This window comes from Lissotriton vulgaris, chromosome 2_1 (assembly GCF_964263255.1).
Source record: "Lissotriton vulgaris chromosome 2_1, aLisVul1.2, whole genome shotgun sequence".
NCBI classification, from domain to species: domain Eukaryota; kingdom Metazoa; phylum Chordata; class Amphibia; order Caudata; family Salamandridae; genus Lissotriton; species Lissotriton vulgaris.
The window spans coordinates 15592772-15620488 of NC_141687.1; the positions used below are offsets into that span (position 1 = coordinate 15592772).

General features: G+C 40.8%; 1 protein-coding gene across 1 annotated transcript; it reads right to left on the minus strand.

Moving 5' to 3' along the window:
• Positions 1 to 66: 66 nt before the first annotated feature.
• LOC147729467 (uncharacterized) lies at positions 67 to 27603 on the minus strand. Its single transcript, XM_086954338.1, has 2 exons — positions 27490 to 27603; positions 67 to 4183 (listed from the first exon to the last, which is right to left on the minus strand). Exon 2 carries the CDS (start codon positions 4071 to 4073, stop codon positions 3015 to 3017), a length of 1059 nt encoding a protein of 352 aa, XP_086810464.1. The 5' UTR covers positions 4074 to 4183; positions 27490 to 27603; the 3' UTR covers positions 67 to 3014.
• Positions 27604 to 27717: the final 114 nt, after the last annotated feature.

The window sequence follows — 27717 nt, forward strand, 5'->3', positions numbered from 1 at the left end:
TGATGTGACAGGAGTGTGAATATAACCATCTCTGATTTCTCCCCAATCAAGAGAGGCAACACGAAGTTGGTGAAGAACCTATATATTTAATTAAAACAAATTAGTGTAAGCATAATTGCATTACAGTCTCATTTCATCCTTCTACCCCCCAGATTGCTAGCTTATGTCCTTGAGACATTCCTGTTACCACAACACAGCCTTACTTGCTACCTACAGCTTGAAATGTCAGCCCCACAGAGGGTCGGTGTGAAGGACAGACCATTTCAGCATGGAACACTGCTCACTGAGTCTGCAATGACGCCACGGGTGAGTCGGCACCTCTTCTCCAACCTTGAATAGGATCAGGTCCATAATTTGCCTAGAAGTTCATGCGTGCCAGTTATAGTCCACCTGGTCAGCGATGCCCAATGTACATAGGTGAACCTATTTAATAGGGAGAGGCTGAGGTACTCTTTGTGTCCCTAGACTTTGCATGATTTGCTTAGTGAGGCATTTCCTGGACTGACCTCCCTTTAACCACCAACACTTCTGACCTCACATCTGCACCACCTAAACTAAATGGAAATCCCCTCTGATCAGATAGTTTTAATCTAACGTTGCTGAATGATACGTCATACTCCTTTGAGCGATCAGATACTTGCACTACTATATTAGCACTCTCAAACTCTCAAGCTAATGTGGATTTGCTCAGATGTGGCGGGATTGCAGTCCAACTACATTGAATACTCAACACCACACCCATGAGAGCACAGCAACAGATTTCTTATATGACCAGTGACCAGAGTGACCCACAGCGAATCCTGCTTGAAATGTTGCTACAGCCATCCCTCCACTAGAGCCTCGCCTTTGCCAAGAAGTACCAATGACTACCTCTTTCCTGTTGGAGACAATATCCCATTCTACTCCTGAGGATAGCTCTCTATCTTCTAATCTCTCTGCCAAAGGGCTCGCCTCTTAGAATCATCCAGAAAACATACAGGACCCTGCAACAGTGTCTACTAAGTAAACATTAAACACAGAAATACGTGTAAAACAGATAATCCTGTATTTTGTGGCTGCACGAAAGGCGATCTAATTTACATAACTAGCAAATTGGACAGCAATTTTTGGTGGCAGTTAAGAGGTCAGCAAATTTAGATGTAAATTTAATGCTATTTTTCAGATTGACAGAAAATACGTTTTTTTAACCCCAGCAACACATTTAATTTAAAATAGTGCAGTGTTCTTATTAACATGGGAGGGGAGGGAGGGGGGTTCAAAAATGTAACAAATAAAGAGTTCACCAAAATAAGAAAAAGCAGCTAATGCAACAATGAGCTCAAAGATGTATCTGCGGACGCATTTTTCCAAGATTCAAAAACACAGAAATTAAATATTTCCAAATTATTTTCAAATCAGGTGGTTTTCTTGAACCATTAGATACTTAAATGCTAGAGTTTATCATTGGTTATGCTCCTGATATTCTCCGATGGGTAGTGTATTATACAGTGTGATTTAGAGTGTTTATAATGAAAAGAATAAGTTACATTAAGTTTTTCATTACATTCTCATCAGCTAGACTAAGGGCCTAATGTAGAGATTGGCGGATGTGTACTCATGTCATGTGACAGAGGTCACGTTTGCCTTATTACAAGTGCCTACAGGTTGTAATGCACATATCCTAAAGCAGACTGGATATCTGTCATGTGTGCGACGGAGTAACCCATCCGCCAAACTAATTAAGGCTCTAAATTCTGTGCTTTGACTTTCAAATATGTGCATTGTAAGCTTTTGGAACAGTTTGAAAAATCATCATAGAATATTTACAGGACTGTGGTAGACAGATGAAATATTGGTGGGTATTAAGTGAACACAATTGAACTCAGACAAACCTACATTTATTTCAAACAGTTTTGATAACTAAAATGGATTGTCAGAAAAAAGAAAGTTAGAAGTAAATACTTTATACGCCCACTTTAATGAGTTATGGGATTACATCCGACACTTTTTTATATCTAATTAGATGTTTGCTCATGGGTTAGCTTCTAAATGAAGCCACATTCCTTTATATGCTGTAATGAATCTGGATAAAATTTCGAAAGTGAAAGAACAAGCATAGATAAACATGGTCATTACATTGCACCAAAAATACAATATGAATGTGAGTGGGTGTGCAAAGTAGCTAGACTTTTCAGTGTATGAAAGATTAAATGTCCATATCGCTTAGAAGTAACACTTGTGTATAACTCTTTACACTCTCGGCATGGAAATACCATGTGACAAAAGTGAGGCCCAGATCATGCTATGCACACTATGTGAGATCACTCATAAAACCAAGATTCCTAGGGAGAAATGCTACAAATACATTTACAGCACTCTGTATATTGAACCTTGCACATATGATGTCACATATGCAGTGCCAATTATGACAGAATGTTATTGCTCTTGCACACTGCTCACTCTCTATGCTAAAAAGGTGTTTTGGAGGATGCATTTTCCTCCACATTTATGACGTGTCCCATTGTATTAAAACATAGCAGAGTGCTATATCCTGACCACGATGGATCTTTTAACAAGATGCACATTCTTTGGATGTGTCCAACTGCTTAGATAGTGTGAACATTTGTGCACAGGTATTTTTCCGATTGCATTTCAGTAATGGCTAGAAACTGGGGATTCTTTGGTTTATAATCTAATGGTGGTTATTAAAGTGTGGAAACCCCCTCATTGGTGTTAGGCAAATAGAGGTGATCGGCTTTTACAGCTAGATAACTGATGGCAATGTGTTTCAACTGTTCATGGACCACGATCTCATCCTTCTCATTAATGAGCATACTACAGGTTGTAGTTTTAGATTTTTTATTTATTTTTTTACTTGCATTAGTGTTTCATCCCACATTCCTGTTCTCTATGTGTCGGCAAGATATTTTGTATTCTATTGCATTTCGTAGAATTACAGCTTTGCCAAAAGCAGGGTACGTTGTTGAGAAGTGCAGTGGCTTCTCCTAAATGCTACATAATCATTGTACTGTCAATCAGGAGAGATGCGGAATGAAGTACTCATTAGGGACAGAGACTTGTAAGAGCCTAGCCATAATTTTGTGTGTTTTCACAGTACTCCGGTCTGGGTGTCTTGTCTCTTGGAAAATATGATGACTATGTTTAGCAAAGCTCTTCTCACACTCGGTGCATTCATCTGGTTGCTCCCGGTTAGCTGTTCTGTGATCTTTGAGATGATTAGTGATCTGCACTAAAGTGTCTTCGCAGGCATTGCACTGGCCCTCTCTTTTTGTCCAATGTGATTTCTGGCGCTCAGTTAAATAACCTTGTACACCATTGGTCTCTTTCTTAGGATGCCGATATTGTCCAGGAGTCATGGCTGCTGCCTCTGTGTGCATTCTCGGATGGTCAATAAGACGCCTCTTCTGGGTAAAGCCTTTCTTACATTTAATGAAGTGATAGGACTTTGTTTTGAAACAAACATTTTCTGTGTGCACTGCCTGATGACTAATAAGATATTGCTTCCGAGTGTAGCTTTTTCCACATTTAGTACAAACAAATGGTTTTTCTCCTGAATGCATCCTCTGGTGTCTTTTAAAATTTCCCTTGTGAGTGAAGCTTTTGTCACATTCTGTACAATGAAATTCTATTTCTTGACATTTGCTTTTCAAGTGTATATTAAGTCGTCCCTTTGTATGAAATCTTTTCTCGCAATTGTTACATTTCCACAGTCCATTGACTGAATGTGTTTTCTGGTGATCAATAAGTTGGCTCCGTGTACGGAATCTTTTCTCACATTCAGTACATTGATGTAGTTTTTGAGTCTTATGTCTATGTACATGTCTCAAGAAACTTGCCTTGATACTGTAAGATTTATTGCATTCAGAACATGCATATTGCACTGTAGTTGGAGGTGTTCTCTGATCTATTGGAGCTTTTGGATTACCTAGGCTGTGTTCACATTCTATTGGTAAAGCCTGATGTAAAGTCAAACACACTGAATTACTAAATTCACTCTGGCCTGGAGAGGTCTTGTCTCCTTTAAGCTTTGTATTACTCTCTGACCACATTGTCCTTAGGCCACCAGTGTCCATGTGTTGGAGACCATTACATTTTACTGTTACTGACGAAGCTCTAAATTGAGTGCCTTCTTGGTATATTTTTCAAAAGTTGCACCATTTTTCCAGGTTCGTTGTTTCAGTACCTGCAAGATGAAAAGAAGAATTAAATCAAAAACGTTTAGACCATACAGTGTATAAACTAATCAATTACTACATTGAAACGCTACTATCAACAAACATGGTATTAGCAGAAAAAAATAACTAGAACACTGTGTGGGCTTCAAAGAAGTAGCTTTTGGAAGATTCAAAGGGAACTTTGCTTGTTTTAAGATGAATCAATTATTATGTAAAGTGTGTCAGAGAAGGAGCACTACTGAGAAAACCGGAGCACCACTGGGAATACCATGTGGACAAGGTAGCTTAGGTGGCATGATTAGTAATTTCTCAAAGGCAAACCTCTGCATAACTATGCTGTAAGGTGCGAAAAAACAGAATTATGTAAAGCCTTGTATATCGAGCAAAATACATTTATAATAACCAAAAACTATTGCTTTTAAGGCAAAAAAAAAACAACACTAAACACACTGATCCTCTCCTCCAGCAGAGCACATTTGGCCCACATTCGTATACCTATAGGGTGGAAGCTCACGTTTTAATATGAAACTGGTGCATTTTGAAAGCACCACCCTTGCTCCATGGTGGTCCAGATTGCTGGCTTTTGGAGTGCACTGATTACATCACTGTGTGTAGGGGACACTTTAGACTAATTTGTAGTCTGTGTCCTCATAAAACAGTTTTCAAATCACTCGTGGCACAGAAACGTATTGAGGAACATTGGTGTGAGAAGTTGGCCTGGCATATGATGTCCACTGTTCTAGTGGGCACCTTGCACCAGTCCAAACAACCCTTATTGATGGTAGGTTTAAAGTCAACATCATAGAAAGCTATCCTAGTGGTAGCTGTGGTGAGTAGCCTTCAGGCTTTGACTTAGAGGGGAGTTAAGCAAGTTGTTTTACCAGCCTATAAACTCTTGAATGATCAAATGAAAGCACACCACACAAGGTATATATCAAATATCTATATGTATTTACTCTAAACACAACCCCCCTGATCTCTTTAGGAGGTCAGAGGTAAAAGTACAATACAAGGAACTTAACTAGCATACGATAAGTTGCACAGTATACGTTATGCTCTAGTGGCCTCACAAATCATATACTAAAATAGTGGTATAAAAACCATGTGTGGGTTAGAAAGCAGGCCTAGGGCCTGTAGAACCGCTGGGGCAACCAGGAACCAACTAAGGTAGTGAAACAGGAGGCCCGCGGGGGACGCGTACAGTGTCTAAACACAGCCTTGGATCACCATGGACTTTCAATGGAGAGCGAACAAGTTACAATTTTAAAGATTAATGATACTTGGGGGTGTACTACAATGGAACCCTGTTAGACTTACACACTTCGAGAGTCAAGACCCACGGGAGCACCCGAGTACTCAAGTTACCTCACCCATTGAAGTCGGGTGCATAGGTGTCTTTTGGTGTCGGGTTTCGTCGTCGATTCCAATGGAGAGCTGCGAAGAAATGCTGCAGGCGACCAGAGGAAAAGTGTCCGGGTGGATCGGAGATCTGAAAGCAGAGGGGACAGAGTCTAGGTCACTAGCCGTTGACGAGGATGGTGATAGGAAGATGCCAACCAATGTCGGTGTTTTCAGCTGAAGGAGGTGAAGCTTGACTCTTCAGCCACGAGGTCCAGAAGGCGTCGACGACAACTAGGAGCCGAATTTGAGCTGTCCCACGAAGGATCTCGAGTGCTCCTGCGTCAGAATCCGGATTAGACCCAACAAGCCATGGCAAAAGCAATCCACGCAAGATGACAAGATTGGCTTCGGTTCAGACCAGCAAGGTCTGAGGGAGACCTCCTTTGAAGAGGAGTGAGAGCACGTCTACGGCAACCAGGAAAGCTTAAGAAACTAAGGATTGTCCTTCGTGGGGGCTCACTAGCCAACAGACTAGGAACCACGAAGGGGCCTTGAGTGGAAATGCACAAAGCGGGCCCACGGAACACTCGTTGAGTGTAGGCCTCTGTACTTCGGTGCAAAAGGTGCTCGGGCAGGGGCTTCAATGCACAACTTTGGGAGACTTCTGGAAGTAGGCGCAGTTGCAAAAATGCAGAATGTCCAGGAGTTCCGGACCCACGTCTCTCGTGTCAGCTACGGGTGTCAGCTACGGGTCTCAGCTTTGCTGGGATCTCGGGTCAGCTTCGGAGATGTCTGGAAGTCAGTGTCATGTGCTGCAAATTCTTCAGGATCCGGCGGAAGCCTCGAAAATGCAGACCGGCAAAGAAGCTGTTGGTGCCTGTTTGAACAGGGTGGTCATTCCTTGACCACAAGGGATATTTCTTCCGTCTTCCAGTCGATATGCAATGTTGAAGGTCCAAGATATATGTTGCAGAGTTTCATCCGGGGTAATCTAAAGTCCTGGGGGCTGGGCTCCTATACTTATACCAAGTTTAGGGGTTGGACTAAATCTAGGGTCCCGCCTATGGGAGGACCAGGAGTGGGGGTAGTTACACCCCTTCCCCTTTGTCCAGTTCCTCTCCAGAGCTGGGGCCGAGTGCCCCAGCAACCAGTTAGAACTGGGAAATGCATGGACCACCTTGTGTGCCCCAGGCAGTGTCTGAAAAGCATTCACTGAATGTAACCCACTCTGCCCCAATATACTAAAGCCTATCTGGGCACCTCCCTGGACAGGAAACCTATTGTCCAGGCCTCCCCTGCCAGAGTTTCGTCCAGCAGCAGGAGGGCAGACTTGAGTCTGTGGTAGTTGCATCCATTTTGTGATGCCGAGGCTCTGTTTAACTTTAACCGGGTATACCAGTTTGTACAGGTCTTCTCCCTCTAGAAGGGTGGAATGCTACCCCAAAACTGGCGGGGTAGTATTCCAAAGCATTTGACACCTTACACGACATGTTTTGATAAAGCCAAACCAAAGTTAGCATTAACCGCAAGGATTATAATGCACTTAACAGTATATGGTATGGCTATATCATAGAACAGCTATAAGGACATGGTTCCGAAAGCTGCAATGGGGCTCAGCTCATGCTAGGGCACCCTCTCACACAAAACCAAGCACTCTGCCTTCAGGAATGTCAAGGCCTGCCATAGGAGTGACTTGTATGTTAATATGTGTGTATATTACCTACTGGCGGTCGAACATTATATATCTATATACGCTCACCGTGCGCGTAACCTTACGTGCGCGAGCAAGTTCAGATTGGCTGGCAGTCGACTGTCAACATTCCAAACTGTCAAAACCAGGAAGTGTTGGCCACCATCTTGTTTTTCAAGAGAACTGAGGCACAAGAGAGCCCAAAACAAAAGTAGAAAACACGAAAAGGGGGCAGGGTAGAGACCCCCCAATGCTCTAGCCCTTCTCAGGGGGTCCCAGAAGGACCCCCAAGGGAAAAACGAAAAAAAATCGAGGGGCACGCACACCATACGTGTACCGTGCGCGTACCCCACGATTTAAAAAAAATAAAAATTTTTGCACTTGGTGGTCCTTCTGGGACCCCCTGAGAAGGGCTAGGGGGTCAGGGGGTCTCTACCCTGCCCCATTTTCGTGTTTTTCACTCTTGTTTTGTGCTCTCTTGTGCCTCAAGATGGCTGCTCAGGTGGTCCCAGATGGATAATAACATATATAAACGTTATCCGCTAATAGAATTAGCATTTACAAAACCTTTCAAATTTATTGAAAACAAATATAGGTTTCACGCCTGATATAGTTAGGAATTAGCATTTAAAAAACAGATTTTAAGATTTTAAAAGCGAGGCATAAGGTTTTGAAGTGAATCCTCTTTCCTACCGGGAGCCAGTGTAGTTTCATAAGGGTATTAGTTACAGACTTGTGGCGGGAGAGGCCCGACAGAGCTCTCCCCCTCGGCATTTTGGACACGCTGCATTCTAGATTTCTCTGCTACGTTAGTTCCTACCAGCAGGGAGCTAGCATAGTCCAGCCATGAGAGAATAGCTGACTGTACCACAAGTTGGCGAGTTTGGTGATCAAAGTATTTTAAGGTAGGCGTCAAATTTCGTAGAATCCCGTAGCAAGTGGCTGCCACTTTTTTCATGTGATGGGTAAAATTCAAAGCAGAGTCTACCCAAACTCCTAGGTTTTTTTACAACATTTTTGGGCACAGGTGGTTGTCCCAGTGTCTCAGGCCACCAGTTGTTTCCCCAGGCCGTTGTATCTTTACCTACCAATAAGACCTCCGTCTTGCCGGCGTTGAGTTGGAGGTAGTTTGATGTCATCCAGTTAGTGATGTCGGCGAGAGTCTGTTTAAAATTCTGCAAACTCAGGCCGATCGTCTTTCATTGCCACCACCAACTGGGTATCGTCGGCTTAGGACACTTCTCTGCACAGAGTCACACACCTCCCAGCCACCCACACACACACTCAGTCTCCCATTCAAATACTTGGGCAACCAATCAATAACCCATATAGCAACTCATATAGCTACTGATCAACACATGCAGCAGCTTACACAACAGACATACTGATGCACACATTCAGACAGTTTAGCCACTAACCCATGCATTTAGTAAGACATTTAATCACTCACTCATACAGTCACACACCTACTAAATCCTTCATCCAGACACTTATACATCCACTCATTCTTCAATATGTAAAACATATTTAAAACTTTACAGAAACAGTCATCAGTGATGTCATTTGAGATGTCATCAGTGATGTCATTTGAGATGTCATCAGTGATGTCACTGACCATGTCATGAATGATGTAATATGTGACATGATCAGCAGTGGATTGCGTGTGCGCGAAATATAGTTACTACGACTAACTATATAGGAGCAATTTCAATGGTTTTTTAAATGCTAATTTTTAACTATATAAGGCCTGAAACCTATGGTTTTAAAAAGTGAATATACACACACACACACACACACACACACACTATATCTAGGTAAGGGGTGATTACACCACCTTACCCAGGCTGCAGGTGCAGACCTGTGGTGTCAGTTTGGAAGGCTAACCAGGGGTGGCACAATACATGCTTCAGCCCCTGGTAGGCCTCTGGGGAACCTATGCACTGGGTACCTAGGGTACCAGCTACAGGGACTCACAAGGGTAACCAATCTGATATGTACCTAAAGTACATGGTATCAATTTAGAGAGGGAACAGCAGGGCTGTGGGTCTGATTAGCAGGGCCACAGCCAGATTAAAGTCGAAAAACCAGTGACACAGCAAAAAGTGGGGGTAACCATAGGTAGCAGATCCTACTCCTACAATTGGCATTAGCATATATACACACACAACTGTTTATAGGGGGCATCCCCTCTAAAGCAGGAGGTATAAAATCCCTTGCATAATTACTACACTATCTGACTCTTTTGTAATTTACTCCAGGAGTACTCTGAAATAATCTACAAAGTAGAAAATCCTCCAAAAGTGGATTCACTAATATACTGCAGAACCAATGATCTAATAAGAATGTTCACAACAAAGGCATTCAGCAGGAAAGTGGCTGACCTTCAAATCAATCCAAACATAACACCCCTTTTCGATAATCCAAAATTACGCAATACATATTACCACAACCACACATTACACCTGCTCAGTTCAATTAAAATTACTGTAGTGGCTGTCAGAACTTTCAAAACTTATTCGCTGCCAAGGAATTTTCATTATGAATCATATGCACTGAATTGTCAAGCCCATGTGTGCAATTTTTAACAAATCAGAATATATATTTATTTACCAATTCCGTTCCTTCTCAATTAAAAAAGCAGCACATGAGTTCAAGGTTTCATTTTTGTTACTTCATGCTCGCGTCTGGAATGCGTTTTGGACAATTTCCACGTCCTTGATCACAGTGTTGCAACGCCATTACTGGGCTTACGATATCACATAATTTATAAACTGCGAGAACATAATACACCGCGCAGGTATGTAGGCTCAAACAGTGAAAAAGTATATAGATAGATACACAATCATACAGATTTCTCTTCATTTTTATTTATCCCAAATTGTCACTATAGTTCATCTATTAAAACTGGGTTTTTTATTTATTGTATTCATACCTTATTTTACTAAACTACAACAGTCCAGCCTAAGCGGCCATAGTAGATTATCAATCACAAACAGTATTCAAGCACAGTTCTTCTATTACCAATGGACACTATACCGTGAAAATGATCTCATTTGAGCAACCATCTTGCCTTCGTGGCTATCTTTATCATTTAAGACTTAGAAGCAAAACAATACTTTGCTTGTTCACACAGAGAATGTAATGGTCACAACCAAACACAAATCGTGAAACCAAAATTAACCCCTTCGCTGCGGGGGCGCACAGCGCCCCCAAGCTCATGACGAGTTGAGCTCGCCATGAGGCACGGTGCTCATGACGAGCTGAGCTAGTCACAGCTGCACCCGTTCCCGTGGAACGCTCAGCACAGCAGGGGAATTATCCCAGCATGTGAGCGTTCCATGGCTCATGACGAGCTGAGCTCGTCATGAGCATGGAAGGTGTTAAATAACAAAGGAACAGATGGTTGTACCTCCATAATAATGTTCACAGTATAAAGACCATTGGTAATGATGGAGCGAGTTTCAGAAATCATTTTATTCTGGCTCGTGATGTTAATTTCCCATAACTTGATTAATTATATTAATGGGTTTGTGCATGATTTGTGTTACTAAACCAACCTAGAGTAAATTTGCATTCACAAACACGAGGGATTAATATTATGTGCTTTCTGTTGCATCTGCATGTACGTTTTAAATAATTAATTATTGTTGTTTTGTCTGTCCTATTGTCTTTGTCAACACTAATGCGGCTGATTATCTGATGGCATGTGCTTATTGTGTGTGCTTATGTGTTTGTCTATGTTGTGCCTGTTTATCTATATTGTGTTTGTCTATCTTTTTGCTCTTTCAGATATATGAAGAATCCAGTTGGACTTTATGAAGAATGGTAGATATTAAATGTGCTGCTTTATTTGTGCGCTTCTGCTAGGTGACATATATTAATGGGTTAAATATTAGCAAAGGAGGGTGGGTAACAGGAGGGTCTATTTTACTTGAATTAATCTTTCTTTTGTGTTTGTTTAAATACTAGCCCGAGAGAAAGGCTTGAGGCCTAGTTCTGGAAAATGATGGTTAGCCTGTGTGCGAGCAGAGAAAAGCACAGTCGTGTTGGAGTTTTTCCACAAAAACTATTTGTTGGATTAAACTGAAGTCTAAACAAAGGGACTTGTGCGTTACGTGCTCTGGATGATATTTCCACAAGGCCAAGGAAGTGACAAGGGATGGTTTGCCGGAGCTTTGGAGGAAATTGTAAAATGACTTTGGCTACTGTATCAAACCTTCGGAAGCCAGTGTCGCTTCATGTCAATGAACAATGATGAAATGACGTTTACACGTTGGAAGCGGTGGCCTTTGGTGGTCTGACAGACAGCAACCAATCAGGGTGCTGTAAGAGAACTGAAAGTATATCATTTAGTTAGATTAATGAGTCGAAAAGGGTATAAGAACTAAGCCTTTTGAGGGGAGCGGGGCTGACTATTCCAGAGGGCGAAGTGCTGTCCGTTTTCCCTTGAACACGTAAGGCAAATGCTATGGAAAATATAAATGTTTTCCTTTTCAGGTTTAGAAAGCTTAATTTAGGGAATTAGGTACTTACTTTTCATTAAATCTGTGCAATTTTGATGTGCCAAACTTTTGTGCCAATAAACTAATGGATAAAACTGATTTATTAAAAATGATTGAAATAAATGAGTTAATAAAAACTTTGGAATTTTGAAACGTAAAAATAAAAGACTTAAAACGTCAAGCTGGTCTTGATTATTTTGGTCGTTACCATTAGCTGATTCATTGGCCAAAGTGGTCTAATTAAATGTTATTTCCTTACTTATGAATAAAATGTTATACTGCAGTTGTATATATTGTACATACGAGTTTGATAAATGAATAATTAGGCCACATGATTCAGCTTCTCGAATTTCTGTCTCAGATTTATGGGCCTTGTTAAATATATAGTTAGGTGAGTATTAGGTAGTGAATGGTGATGCTATAGAGACAGAATTTCTATAGTGACGCTGGATCAATTCATTTGGTAGCAGAGTTCGGTTGCTATGGTAACTGACATGTTACATGTTAATTACATAGGATACATGTCCAAAAAATGTTAGGTTTGTTCACTTGTATGTAGTCGAAAGGATTTTTCCTGCAGTGTGAAAAATTCCTGGTTGTTTGCCAGCAAAAGAGTAGTGTGGCTAGAAAAGTTACACAGTGCATTTTTGTTTGGTTTCAAAAATTGTGGTATAGAATATATCGCAAGGTGTTGTGGACGTACGACACAAGTTTAGGGACCTTAGATGTGACTGGTTAAATGTAATAGTGAGGATTGTCTATGAAATCATAGCATTAAGAATAGGGACCTGGTGAGCCTGTTTTAAAACTTTTTGTGAAAAGAGTAATAGGATTTATCCGAGCTTGAGTGAAGGGTAAGATAGCGTCGTCTATTCTTATTAACGTTTGTCAATTTCTGTGGTTGGTTCAAGTCCTACCGATGTTTCGTGTGTGTATGATTAGGGTTTTCGTTTGAATGCATGAATGATCGTATAGAAATAGCGGCGTCTATTTTATGCGAAGTAGAATTCTGAATGTTTGTAAAACTATCACTTTATAAGTGAAACAGACAAGTGGTTTGTTTAATTGTGGTTACTAATTGAAATACATTGGAAAAGAATTGTTTAAAATGGCGCTGTGAAAAATTTTTGTGAAGGAGGGGTGAGTTTACGGAGTAACACGCAGAGAAGCGGCAGTGTACGTCATTTTGGTCCGCGTTGTGATTGGCTAACATACGTCACAGCAAGCGCACTGATTGGTTCACGTGACAGTGACTAGCCGATACCAGATTGGTCAGTTCTGAATACTGTATTTCTATTGGTTGAACAAGGGGGTGAGGTAGCTTAACCAGATTGGTTTGTTGGTGTCTTTCGCGCACGGATTGGCTGGAGTAGCGGAATACCGAGAAAACATTTTGAACGTTTTGGATAAGGAAATTTTGATTTAAAACATGAGTTATTGGTATAGTGGAGAGAAAAAGAAGCCTTCATGGTTTCAGAAAATGAAAAATGTATTTAAACCTGACAAGAAAATTGAAACGCGTGGTGGTAAATTACTTCATAAGTACAAAACACCCGCAGCCTATATGGAAGGCGAATATGGTTATCATACTGTAATTTGGTTTGAAAATTGGATGCATTACACACAAAAGGATGGTGTATTAGCGTGACCGGAAGATGGGTCATTTAATATGAAAGTTTTGAGGAACTGGAGAGAAAAAACTGATGGATCTTGTGCCGAAGCCTAGACCTACACAATTTGAGGCTTTAGTTGAAGGGGAAGTTGAGATGATGGAACTTGAAAGCAAATGCTTAATACCTAGAAATTCAAAGCAGATTCTAAATAGAGACACACATGAGGACAAAGTGAGACGCTGGAGAAAAGCAGATGTGTATGATGGTCTGTATCCAGTGAGAATAATGGTCACTGATGATCCAGAACAAAAAGAGGGCTCAGAAAAGGCTTGATGAGGAATTAGAGGATGCGGTTTTAGAAGACATTTATGCTACTAAACGCAAACCGCCACCTTATCAAATAGATTCCCAATCTACCCCGAGAGTTTCTACAGGAACTTCTCCAAGTCAGACCCCCCAGGATATAGCGGCATGGATTAGCAAATTTAGCGGCACAAAAATGGAAGTTTAGCGGCACAAATATGGAAATTTAGCGGCATTTTATTTGGCGGTTTTTCCTACAACAAACACATATCTTCGTTTTTTTAGTTGTTTAACAACATGAAACTATGTATTTTTGGTTTATTTACAATGTAGACACTTTGTTTGGCTTCAAGGCTGCATATAGGACATAAACTAATGAATAAATGCCCCAAAGCAATCCCCCCAGGGCCCGCCGCTGAAAAGGGCCCTCTCTCAGTATAATTTTAGGTTTGTGAATAGGGGAAAAACAAACCATCAAACAAATATATACATTCATGCTTAACCTATCTATTTAATGAAGGTAGTCAATCCACAACGAGCACTGACCCAACTAAAGCATTTTAATTGCTTGTTAATAAATACTTTTCAATTTCATACATTTTATAGTTTTGTTCTTTTTTATACATTGTGCTTTAAAAACAATCCAACTTTACTTATTTATACACCCCAAAACTGGGTGATTTAGACAAAACAACTGCGATCATAAATACAGAATGATCGAACAACCACCCCATTTTCACTGACCCTCATTCATACAGGTCACCTCCTCTTATGCTCGCTAAAAACAAACATAACCCAAGTTGATGGAATTTAATTGGCAATCCAGTATGGGGATCACTGCTTCAACATCTCCAATGTTGTGTCCAAGTCGGGGGACTCCCTACAACCTCCGCCAATGCACATTTCAGTGGAAATAGAGATTTCTTAACCACCTTCTTCAAGAGCTGTAACTATATAGCAATTCCGCCAAACACAGGAAGGGGGTACATTCTAATGGAAATAAAAAACCTTACAACGAGGGTCAGGATTCTACAATACATTTTTACACCTCATTTTATAAAACCTGTCTTATACTAAGAAAACCCAGACTCCACCAAGTCACCACTATCATACCACAAATATCTGAGTAACACCAAAATTGTACCATAAAAGTAACAATGGATAACCACTGTCGCTAGCAATCCCATGACCAGTAGATCTTCACAGGAACATTAACAAAAAGATTTGCCATCACCAGAGTAACATCCAGTGGTGAACACTGTTATATTTGTTTGATGATTCAGTTAATTTTGTTAAAATCTTAAGATTATTGAGCGGATGTTGAATATTATATGGCAAGGTTGGCAAATTGATAACAATTCGGAAATTGTAGTTATTGCAGAATCTCATAATTCCAGTGGCTCTACCTCCGACTGAGGAAGTTGCATCTTTATGTGAATAATACTCTATCTAGTATTAATACTGGTTTGGTTGTCAAGCTAACTTGTATGTTATGGCAGAGGTCTTCAAACTTTTTGATCCCGAGACCCCCTTGTAAAACCTTTTTAGGCGTAAGGACCCCCTTCGGACAAAAGTTTCTAGAAACTGGTACTCCTAATCATCAACTTTTGACAACCATAAATGTGCCTGTTAGACCTCATCACATCCCTCCATCATTCATCCACCCACACTTTCAAACATCCATCCATCCACCCTTTCATCCTTCCATCCATACATCCATCCACCCTTTCATCCTCCCATCCATCCATACATACATCCATCCTTCATCCATCCACCCTTTCATCCTCCCATCCATACATCCATCCATCCATCCACCCATCCATCCACCCATCCATACATCCATCCATCCACCCATCATTCATCCCCCCACCTTTTCACACATCCATCCATGCATCATTCATCCATGCAGCCTTTTATCCATCCATGCATCCATCCACCCTTTCATCCTCCCATCCATCCATACATCCATCCTTCATCCATCCACCCTTTCATCCTCCCATCCATACATACATCCATCCTTCATACATTCGCCCTTTCATCCTCCCAACCATACATCCATCCTTCATCCATCCACCCTTTCATCCTTCCATCCATACATCCATCATTCATCCATCCACCCTTTCATTCTTCCATCCATACATCTATACTTCAGCATGTGGTCAAGGAGGAGTAAACTCATACTGATGGGAATCATTTCACAGAGGGTGGTTTGTGCCCTCCGAGTAAAAGCACATAAGTTAAAGTTGGAGTGCTGTAGGTGATAATGAGCATAAGTAACTAGGCAACAGAGAACATCTTCAGAGAACATCAAAAGATGCATTTCTAATTATACAAAAAGCAGACAAACAATACATATGAATGAAGAATATAACATAACTCTATTGTCATAGCCATCTTTCTGATGCCCATGCTGTGAGGCAGCATTCTTGGAAAATGTAGCGTATCGTTTTCCGTTAGTCTTCTAAGGCATGCATTTTGTCTCTAATCTTGTCTCAATAATGGAAATGCATATAATACAATTTTTTTTTGTTAAAGGCATTTTTTATACTGCGGAGAAGTCACTAATACCTTGCTCGCGCATTTGTTGTCTTGGTGAGGCTCGGTTGTAAAAAGAGACCTGGTGTCAACCCTCATTAACTGAGATCTGATATTATTTGCATGGTTTGTTCAATAGAAGATTTCGTAAATTTAATCTGTATAGTTTGTGCTCTGTAGTGCAGTTGTATTGTTGGTTAACAGTCCATTTCCCTCTTTTCAGAGTCGGGGGAGATAAGGCTCCAAGAGTTGTGGCTTACATCGCCCGTGATTAATTATTCCAGCCCTAGGCAGAGAGGTCAAAGAAAGGGTGAAACACAAAGACTCATTAACAAGTGAAAGGTCTTTTAAAGACCTATTAAGTACTCGGCTGCGGGTGGCAGCTAAAAAACTGACTGTTTGTGTGTCCCCGGGAAGCTGCTGGCACACACGAGTGGGGAGGGGCGCAGGGCCAATTAAAGGCATTGTTTGTTTTGCTGTCTCCCGCCGGTAGAGACACTTTTTTCTAAATATCGCGGCCAAAATGGTTATTATCGCGGCCATCGCGGTAGTCTGCCGATTTCGCGATTTTTTCGTGAATTGCGATAAACTGGAGGGTCTGCCAAGTGCACCTCCTAGAGAAGTTGAGGAAGGTTCACCCTGATTTTTAAAATTACCTGAAAGAGTAGGGTCAATGAATAATTGTAGCACACCCAGAGAAAATAGAATTCCTGATCAGGGAAATAATTTTCAGAGAAGCCAGGAAAGAATACTTGCTGATATGTCAGAAATTTCCAGTTATGATAAAGCGAAAGAAGACTTAATCCAACAATTAACAAAAAGCATGAAAGCAGTGACAGTACCAGTAACAATTGGTCCTGTTGTACCAGTTTTTGATCAAGGAGAGAATAGACATTCTGCTTTGACAGTTCCATTGAATGCAGAAATCCAAAAAGTGGCTGAAAGATTTTATTCGGAACTTTCAGAAATTCATAGAGAAAAATCTAGGATGCCAAATCTAACTTTAAATGGGAGTTTGACAGGTTCCCAGACACCATCAGTTGCAGAATCAGATCCAGGTCCATCAGAGAGAAGCCTAAACAGAATAGATTTAACACAAATTGCATTGTCTCCAGAAGCTCCTGAATATAAAAAGCTTGATGTTGCAAATTTAAAGGCTGATTTAGAAGAATTAGTTATTGGCACAATTGGTACTGACAGTCTGAAATTGTATCAGGATGATTAATTACTTTTCATTTGCAAGAGCATTTAATGGAAAACTAAAAACAGGTATGAGCAACTGGAAGAAATGGCTGCTGAATTAGAAATTGATTTGAGCAAACAAACATTTACAAAAACATTACAGAGTGGATTTTTCTGAGAAGGATATTGACAATCTTAATGTTGCTGGAAGGATGACCCATATTAAAGAATTAATAAATTTTCTCAGGAAATTAGGTGAAATAGGTAAGTGGAGAATAAAATGGTCAAAGAATAAAGATCAGGACAAACTGGGTCAGAGGTGAAGTAGTTTCTGAATTTCCAATGAGGGAAATAGCAGGAGGAGGGTATGTGCATGTTCCTTGGTCAAGACAGGATATTCTGTTGTTTACCAATGACTTTCCTCGTCTGAGAGAGAAGCCAGTTGAATGGTATCAACAGGTAGACAGATTTATTAAGGTGTCAAAAGTTCTGTGGATTGATCTGGATGGATTCTTTGACATTGTTGTCCCATCAGATCTTTGGACAGAATGCAAAATTTCTGTGGATTGGCCAAAAGAAGAACCTGCCCGAGACACAATTACAGGTGCCCCATCAAAAGATGTCATGGACATTTATAATAAAGTAATTTATTGGCTGAAAGGAAAAATTCCCCCAAAAGAAGTGGACTGGGTTAAGATAGACAGAACAAATCAGGAACCAAAAGAATCAGTACATTCATTTTATGAAAGATTACTGTTAGTCTTCAAACAATACAGTGGCTATGAAAAATTAAGTGAAAAGGACATGAGCCACTTCATTTACAGATTTGTTTACGGGCTGAGACCTGAAATTGGTGACATGATTAAAAATGGAATTGTGTGCTGGCAATCATTTTCAGTCGATGACATCCTGAGGAAAGCAAAATATTGCAGTGATGAGATAGATGCTAAGCAGAAAAATCTTAAGGAAAAAGCCATGTGGGCACAAGTGAAGGTAGCAGAACAGCAGATGGCTTTTGAGAATAAAAATGTGCAGCAGAATCAAGGCAAATTTAAGAATAATTTTAATAATAAACCTAAATGTAATGTAAATGTTGAAGAGTTAAAACAAAAGCTCCCATGTTTTAATTGCGGTGAAATTGGACACTGGAAACGCGAGTGTAAAAACCCGCCCAGAAATTTTAAAAATAATTCATTGAATCCACAGGTGCAGTGTGAGTTAAATCCGCAACAACAGCTACAGCAACAGTTAAACGAGTTAAGTCAGCAGCGACAGGTAGCGAATCAGCAGAGCCAGATACAGCAGAGCAAGATACAGCAGAGCCAGGTACCACAAGCACCATTACCTAACTGTGCAAATGCTCAGAGGTTTACACCTGAAACAGGTGTCTGTGGAGGAAATCAGGTAAACAATGTGCCAAGAGTGAATATGTCAAATGCTTCCCAACGGTTCTGGCTGAAAAATAAGGAAGAGAGTGATTCATCTGAAGATTACTCATGACGGTGCCTGAGAGAGGAAGAAGAGTGTGTGCTTGGACCCACTCTTGAGGTAGATCAGTCTGGTCCATTTGTTAATGGTAAAGTGAATGACTTAGATATCACTTTTCTTGTGGACACAGGTGCTACCCGTTCTACTGTTAGATCAACAGATATAGAAAATCTTCCTCTCTGGTGAGTCCATCCAAGTTGTAGGTGTAGCTAATAAGCAAATTAAAACAAATCTGACAGAACCAGTTAAGGTTGAAATTGGAAATTACAAAGATAAACATAGATTTTTGGTTTTTGACAGCAGTCCTGTAAATCTGTTGGGTCGTGATATATTATGCAAAATGAATTGCAAGATCTATTGCTCACCAGATGGCATTGAGATGCAAACTTCAGAAGAAGATGGGCTTTATAAATTAACGATGATGATTGAAGAAGAAAGAAAATTATTATTTCCTGTCTTTGATAAAAATGATTTACCAGAAGAGCTCAAAAAGCCAGTCAAACCAGAGATTTGGGACCTAACAGGAAATTATATGGGTCTTATGAAAAATGTAGATCCAGTAAAAATTACTGTACAGCAAGGAATAGATTTCCCAAATGTTCCTCAATATAAAATGAAAGCTGAGACAATTGAAGGTGTCATTCCAGTGATTGAAAAGTTCATAAGTCAAGGTGTGCTATAAGAGATTGAGAGCAGCCCATCTAATTCACCGGTAATGGGTATTAAAAAGCCAAATGGAACTTACAGAATTGTTCAAGATTTAAGAAAAATTAACCAAATTGTTGTTCCATGTTGCCCCATTGTTCCAAACCCTGCGGTAATTCTTTATCAGATTCCGCAGAATGGTATACGGTCATAGACCTATTTAATGCCTTCTTTACAGTTCCACTGCATCCAGAGAGCCAACAAATTTTTGCATTCAGGTTCCAGAACCGTATTTTAGCATGGTGTTGTATCCCACAGGGGTATACTGAGAGTCCATCTATCTTTAATCAGTTATTAAAGAAATCCCTGGAAGATTTGATTTTGCCTGGAAATTCGACATTGGTGCAGTATATTGATGACTTGCTTGTGGCAGCAAAGACAAGAGAAAATTGTGTAACTGACACCATTACACTTTTAAATCGTTTGGAAGATGAGGGACAAAGTGTCACCTGCAAAATTGCAGTTTTGTAAACAAGAGGTAGCCGAGTAAAGAAGTTCCTAGGTACAGATTTGAAGTCTCAGATACGGATGGAAGTGATGAAGAATCTGAAATAAGAAAATTCAGAAAAAGATCTTGGAAAAGTGAGTCTAATGAAACTGTGCCAAAGAAAAAGGTCTTGAGAAAAGGAGACATTTGGCCAGAAGATAACCTGAAATTCAAATTAGTTAAGAAATCAAAAGAACAGATCAACAAAGTGTCTAGTCAGGGAGGAGACTCTGTAAAGAAAAACGAAAATAATAAGAAAATTGAAGTGATCACTCGTAAAACAAAAAGAGTGATAAGGCCGAATCAAAAATAGAAGTCCCCAGAGTGGACTTATATTATTATCCCACCAATTGTTGAGGTAGGGAGCAGCAGTCAAGAGGATTTAGAAGAAGCTAGTGACAATGATTAAGCATGTTTAATTTTAGGTTTTAAGTTCCTGGCATAAGGCTGAAGAAAACTTGTTAGCTGGAAAACACATATACATGTGACATGGTCGAAGAAAAACTGTTTAGGGTTCATAAATTTAAAAAAAAAAAAAAATTAAAAGGGGGGAATATTCAGTATTTAGTTTAGTTTTAGTTTTGTTGGTTTATTATAATTCACATTACTTACATTATTTTAAAATTTTTGTTTTTTCATTCTTTTAAGATGCCTAGTTCAGATACTTCAAGGTGTTCAATCATTAGAAGATGTTGCAAAATGTCTTCAATTTGTGTGGTACTATTAATTTTGGTTTGGTTAATATTAGCTGTAGTGTACCCATTTGGTATTGACAAACTTAAGATTAATATAACGAGTAAGGTAGAGACTAAACATGAGAAACATGCTGGCAAGCCCAGCAGAGTTATTGAGCATAATCCAGAGATCCATCAAGATAGATCTGTTGGAGATTTTTCTAGCAATTCATTTTATAGGATTTATCTGAATATGTTAAGGTAATGAATGTAAAAGATTGGTATGTCTGTGTGAAGCTGCCTGCTTCAGTTTCAGAGGGGGTTACTTATAATATGTTACCTCTCACTTATGGCATCACTTGCAGTGTAATTGCTAGCTTGTTTTATCAAACTGGACGGCTGGAGTATTATTATTCAGACTTTGATGAGGTTTTTGCAAACCTCAAAGTTGTAAATAGCTTGAACAAAGTTAAGCCTGTGAAGCAGATGGGGGAATTCTTTTTAGTAACTAATGAACTTAACTATGAATATGCTTACAGAAACAATTTAACATGCAAAATGAGAGCTGAGGAAAAGACTTTCCTGAATATGGTTGAAGAGAGAAGGGCTGTTTATAAAAGAAATGATGTCTTTAAGCATGCCAAGTCAAAGTTTTGGCAAATGGAGGACGTAAAGCTTAATGACGTTAACACAAATGCAGCTATACATATAGATGAACCAGTTAGTGGTAAATTTTGTATTAGAAGAGATAATACTCTTTATGATAACTTTTTAGTTGGTGCAAGTCAATGTGAGGATACATATCGTATCATAAGGGGGTTGGGGATTTAAAGGTGGAAAAGATCCAATTTTCCCTGGGATTTATTTTATCTGTGGTAACAAGGCATACTTTAGCCTCCCAGACCATTGGTATGGGACGTGCTATCTTGGACTAGTTTTTCCAAAAAATTCTCATGTTGACAGAATTGAGAAGGGTTCCTTCGAATTTGGGGAACACCTGAACAGGTTCAAAAGGGAAAGTTTTACAGAAGTTTTGGGAGACATCTTTGGTGCAGTCATTCCTATGGTTGGAATAACAATGAACTCAATCAAGATTAGAAAAGTTTCTACAATTGTAGACAGATTGTCAACAGATACTGCAAGTGGTTTTCAATTAGTAAACACAGAACTTGTTGCTACCAGAAGCATGGTTATGCAGAATCGTCTTGCATTAGACATTCTGCTTGCAAAAGAGGGAGGGGTCTGTGGGGTTTTACATGTCCAGCATTGTTGTACTTATATTCCTGACAAGAGTCGGAATATAGAGTCGCTTATTAAGAATATTACAGAGTATCATGAAGAGATAGAACCCCTGGAGGAAGAAAACTTCACTGAACGTTTAGGAAAAAGAATTGAGGCGATTAAAGAATGGTTTTCAGAAATTGGTGGCTCCATCATTGGCAAAGTGCTCTGTCCAGTAATCGTCATTATTATAGTGATATTGCTGCTAATAATAAGTTGCATGGTTCACAAGAGAAAGAAGCATTAGAAGGAAAAAAGGTGGATTTTTAAACTCTGAAAGGAACAGGAGAAGGAATATGAGTTAGAAGACATGCGAAGGGCTCAGTTTGAAAGAATTGAGCAAACAGCAGAAACAGGGGTTTAGGGAGACTAATACTGAAAGAACTCAAAATGTGACGTCTCTAAATTGGGTTCAAAATTTTCTAAATTTTGGGTGTTTGGTGATTTTGAAATCACCAGATGAGGGAGTTGGAGCGAGTTTCAGAAATCATTTTATTCTGGCTCGTGATGTTAATTCCCCATAACTTGATTAATTATATTAATGGGTTTGTGCATGATTTGTGTTACTAAACCAACCTAGAGTAAAATTGCATTCACAAACATGAGGAATTAATAGTATGTGCTTTCTGTTGCATCTGCATGTACGTTTTAAATAATTAATTATTGTTGTTTTGTCTGTCCTATTGTCTTTGTCAACACTAATGCGGCTGATTATCTGATGGCATGTGCTTATTGTGTGTGCTTATGTGTTTGTCTATGTTGTGCCTGTTTATCTATATTGTGTTTGTCTATCTTTTTGCTCTTTCAGATATATGAAGAATCCAGTTGGACTTTATGAAGAATGGTAGATATTAAATGTGCTGCTTTATTTGTGCGCTTCTGCTAGGTGACATATATTAATGGGTTAAATATTAGCAAAGGAGGGTGGGTAACAGGAGGGTCTATTTTACTTGAATTAATCTTTCTTTTGTGTTTGTTTAAATACTAGCCCGAGAGAAAGGCTTGAGGCCTAGTTCTGGAAAATGATGGTTAGCCTGTGTGCGAGCAGAGAAAAGCACAGTTGTGTTGGAGTTTTTCCACAAAAACTATTTGTTGGATTAAACTGAAGTCTAAACAAAGGGACTTGTGCGTTACGTGCTCTGGATGATATTTCCACAAGGCCAAGGAAGTGACAAGGGATGGTTTGGCGGAGCTTTGGAGGAAATTGTAAAATGACTTTGGCTACTGTATCAAACCTTCGGAAGCCAGTGTCGCTTCATGTCAATGAACAATGATGAAATGACGTTTACACGTTGGAAGCGGTGGCCTTTGGTGGTCTGACAGACAGCAACCAATCAGGGTGCTGTAAGAGAACTAAAAGTATATCATTTAGTTAGATTAATGAGTCGAAAAGGGTATAAGAACTAAACCTTTTGAGGGGAGCGGGGCTGACTATTCCAGAGGGCGGAGTGCTGTCCGTTTTCCCTTGAACACGTAAGGCAAATGCTATGCAAAATAAAAATGTTTTCCTTTTCAGGTTTAGAAAGCTTAATTTAGGGAATTAGGTTTTGTTTACTTACTTTTCATTAAATCTGTACAATTTTGATGTGCCAAACTTTTGTGCCAATAAACTAATGGATAAAACTGATTTAATAAAAATGATTGAAATTAATAAATGAGTTACTAAAGATTTTGAAACTTTGAAACTTAAAAATAAAAGACTTAAAAATGTCAAGCTGGTCTTGATTATTTTGGTCGTTACCATTAGCTGATTCATTGGCCAAAGTGGTCTAATTAAATGTTATTTCCTTACTTATGAATAAAATGTTATACTGCAGTTGTATATATTGTACATACGAGTTTGATAAGTGTGAATAATTAGGCCACATGATTCAGCTTCTCGAATTTCAGTCTCAGATTTATGGGCCTTGTTAAATATATAGTTAGGTGAGTATTAGGTAGTGAATGGTGATGCTATAGACACAGAATTTCTATAGTGACGCTGGATCAGTAACATAAGATGTTGAACTGGTGCTTGAACTCAGTCTGTGATTAATAATCTACTATGCCCATTTGGGCTGGAGTGTTGTAGTGGTAAAATAGTATCATGGAACATTAGCTATTATTATAATAGATAAAAACACAGTTTTAATAGATGAAAGATGGTGACAATTTGGAATAAATTAAAAGGCAGAGAAAAATCAAGCGTGTGTAAACACACATATTTTCCCTATTTATGAATTGAGAAACGCCTGCATGAAGTAGTATGTTCACTGTTTATGAATTACATTATATTTTAAGCCCAGTAATGGCGTTGCAAGTCTATGCGTTAAGGGTGTGGAAACCAGCCGAAAAACATAATAGAAACACAATCATACAACAGCCAGACATGCAAACCACAGAAGGCCTCAAGCTCATTAAGAAAGATTTATGGATGTGCATCCTGAATTAACCATCACCACTGAACACTCTGGAATGTCATTTGCCACTTTCAGGCCAGTACAAAAGTCACCTTCCTTCTGATCTGTAGATCTCCTTCCACAACACCATCTAGCACCAAATGTCTTGAACCAGTCAGTGCCTCCACACAATAAGTTAACTATCACTCCATCAGGGCCATAGAATGAATATGCTAAACAAAGACAAGAGAGGAGTGAACAAAGTAGGCTCGTTCGTCTACAAAATTCTTTAAATAAACACTATGAACGAGCTAATTGTAGTCTCAAACAACTAGCCTCTCATCAGTCAGAGAAGAAGTTACCCTTACAAAACAAATTTGTATTAAAAAAAAAACCACCCACCAACCTAGTTGGTGCCATGCTTCATCATTGGGTTCCACCTAGGTGGCCAAGTGCCTCCTACGTGTGCTCTGGCACCTGACTACAGCGGAGTTGGATTTTTGGGGAGTGAATAGGTGAGTATAGTGAGCAGTCAGTGCGGACCTTAAAACTACCTCCTGGATACTAAATAAAATTGTGAGAGACATTTTTATTAGAGAAATCCTGGGGCAGGGTTAAAAACAATGATAGGTGTAAAGGAGGAGAAATTATCTCACACATCTCAAAGAAGTGCAATGGTCTACATGTTTCAGCCAAATCATGCAATGTAATTTGGCTTTCTTCAGGACCAGTGGTGCCAGAGCAGATATTGTCTACGCACACACCCTAAAGTGTGCAGAAATATCAAATGGTTCTGTAACTTACGTTATCCACATATAATAGAATTATATGAAAATGAAATATAAGACAAAACAAGACAAACATATGATTGTGACTTGTATCAGGCAGTTTAAGGTGGTTGCAGAGTTGGGCTTTCACTGATGGGATCTTTAGTTTGGTTAATGACATTTCTTCAATTTTAACAACTTTTTTATTCTTTGAGATTTCTCTAGAGAATCTTCTCCTTTTCTGTGATTTTGCTATTAGATCTCAGTTATAAACGCATTCAGTCACATGTCAATTTTCACTTCTATTTTTGAAATGCATTTTATCTAGATTGTAGCATATTCAAGCTGTTGCAGCCTACAATCTTTTGGGGATAGAATATTATGACTTTTACTACAAAAAGAGCCAGATTCCTTATTCTATCTTTAACTCTGTTTTTTCATCAAGCAAAATGTTTCTGTACAGGCAAGGCGTGATTATATTTATTCATGCCCTAAATAAGACAGGTTGCAGTTATGGAAGGCTTTCAGTGTGGAGTTTGAACAGTCAGGGAGCAGGGCGTAACCACCATCCAGATGCAAGTATACAAGTGCTTGAACAGTAGTTATGAAGTTCTTTTCTGGGAAAAACCTCTCTTTAGAAAAGAGAATTGGTAAATGTAAATGTGTGTGTCTTGTAAAGCGCACTGCTACCCGGAGGCGTCCTGGCGCTATAGACTGCTGGGGAACCCCTGTGAGATGTTCCCTCCTGAGTATCTCCAAGGTGAAACCAAGCATTCCCGGCGTTTGTGGGGGGCCGTTGTGGAGATGAGGCAAGCTAATGCCCAGAGTTGCCGAGTATGATCCCTGGTTAGAGTAGGCACCGAGGCGAGAATTATCGAGTCCGCTGACCCTGGTTCACGACCCTGCCGCGTTGGGAATTGAACCCTGGTCCCGGGCCGTCCTCTGCTTCCGGGCCTGTGCCTCTAACCAGTGAGCCACACCACTCCACTACCAAACTGATTGTTATTTGTGCTGTTATCAGTGAGGAGTGCCCCAAGCTGCTCCTTGCAGAGTTTGAAGATTGTAGGGGATAATAATAATAATAATAATAATCCACATTTGTAAAGCGTGTGAACACACCCGTAAGGGTGTCTAGGCGCTGGGGGCCGTCGGGAAGATTAAGCAAGCTATTGCCCAGAGTCACATGGTGCTGGGCTAACCTGCCGCCGGGGATCGAACCATGATCCCCAGATTCCAGCGCCAGTCACCCTGGCTGCGGCGCCATACCACTCTCATGGATGGTGTGGAACCCTAGGGAATTTGGATAGGATATGGATTTTTGAGGTAGTGGAGGCACCCATGTGAACAAAGAGGTATTGGTTAAAAAGCCAGTAGAAGAACCAGTAAAGGGCATTCGCTGTAAATCAGACTCAAGATGTCATGGCTTGGGTGGTCGACTGTGTTGAAGTCAGCTGGCTTAACAAGTGTTTAAATAAATAAATCATCTGTGCTCGAGGGCCTTCTCTATGGTGTTTAAAGTAGTGGACTCTGTGTTGTAGCGTGACCTGAAGCCAGACTAGTGCTCATGCAGGAGATGGTAAGCAGTGATGTGATAGGAGAGTATCACATAGGTTGCTGTTTGAATGATAATGCCGATGAATAGCCGGTGAGTGATGGCTGAAGAGACGAAGAGCAGGTTTCTCAGGAGTGGCAAGATCTGGCCTGGACATGGTGGGGCCAGAGAAGCGCAAGGTGCGGCCGCTTTGCGTGTTTTCGGAGTGGGTAAGGTGGGGGGTTGGCTGTACTGTGTGTCATCAGTGGTTTGGAGGCTGCAGAAACACTCTTGGTGATAAACTCTATGAATCTCTCATAAGGTCAAAGCGCCCCCTTCGACCCCAGGGTGCTTCATTCAGGCAGGCCGAGAGGGAGAGGCTTCCCCCTGCCCCCCCCCCCCCGCGTCCTCGTTTGTTTTAGTTCCCCGCTCTTTCTGCGCCTTTCAGTTCTCATTGGGGATTGACAGATGTCGCGGACTCTTGTCACCCTGACAGAGAGCGCAGAGGGGGCTCCGGCCTGTCCTGGGCCCCGCCCGAGGCTATGAGTGGACGGAGACCCTGCGGGGCTTCACCCCCGCGCCATCGATGGGCCTCGACGGAGCCCCTCGGAGCGGCGCTCACCACACGAGGAGGCCTCCCCCGGAGCAGAGAGGGAGCCCGGCCCAGGGAGCGGAGAGGGAGCCCGGCCCAGGGAGCGGCGGGCAGCACGAGGGCCGCAGCCGGGCCGCAGCTGGGCCCTGCTCCCCCCTCACAGCCGCCCCCGAGGACGCACCGCAGCTCCTCACCTACACGGGACGAGCACCACCGTCCGGGAGGAAGGAAGGGCGGTCACTTACCGTGCTGAGGCAGCCACCGGGACAGAGGGCGGCCCGGGCAGCGAGTGCGCGGACACGCGGGCCTACAGGAGCCGGCCTCCCTGCTCACATCAAGCGCACTGCGCATGCTCCAGCGGCAGACGCCGACAACGCGCATGCTCCAGAGACAGTTGCAGCTCACTGCGCATGCTCCGGAGGCAGGTGCACGCCAATACGCATGCTCAGGAGATACATATTTAACACTGCACT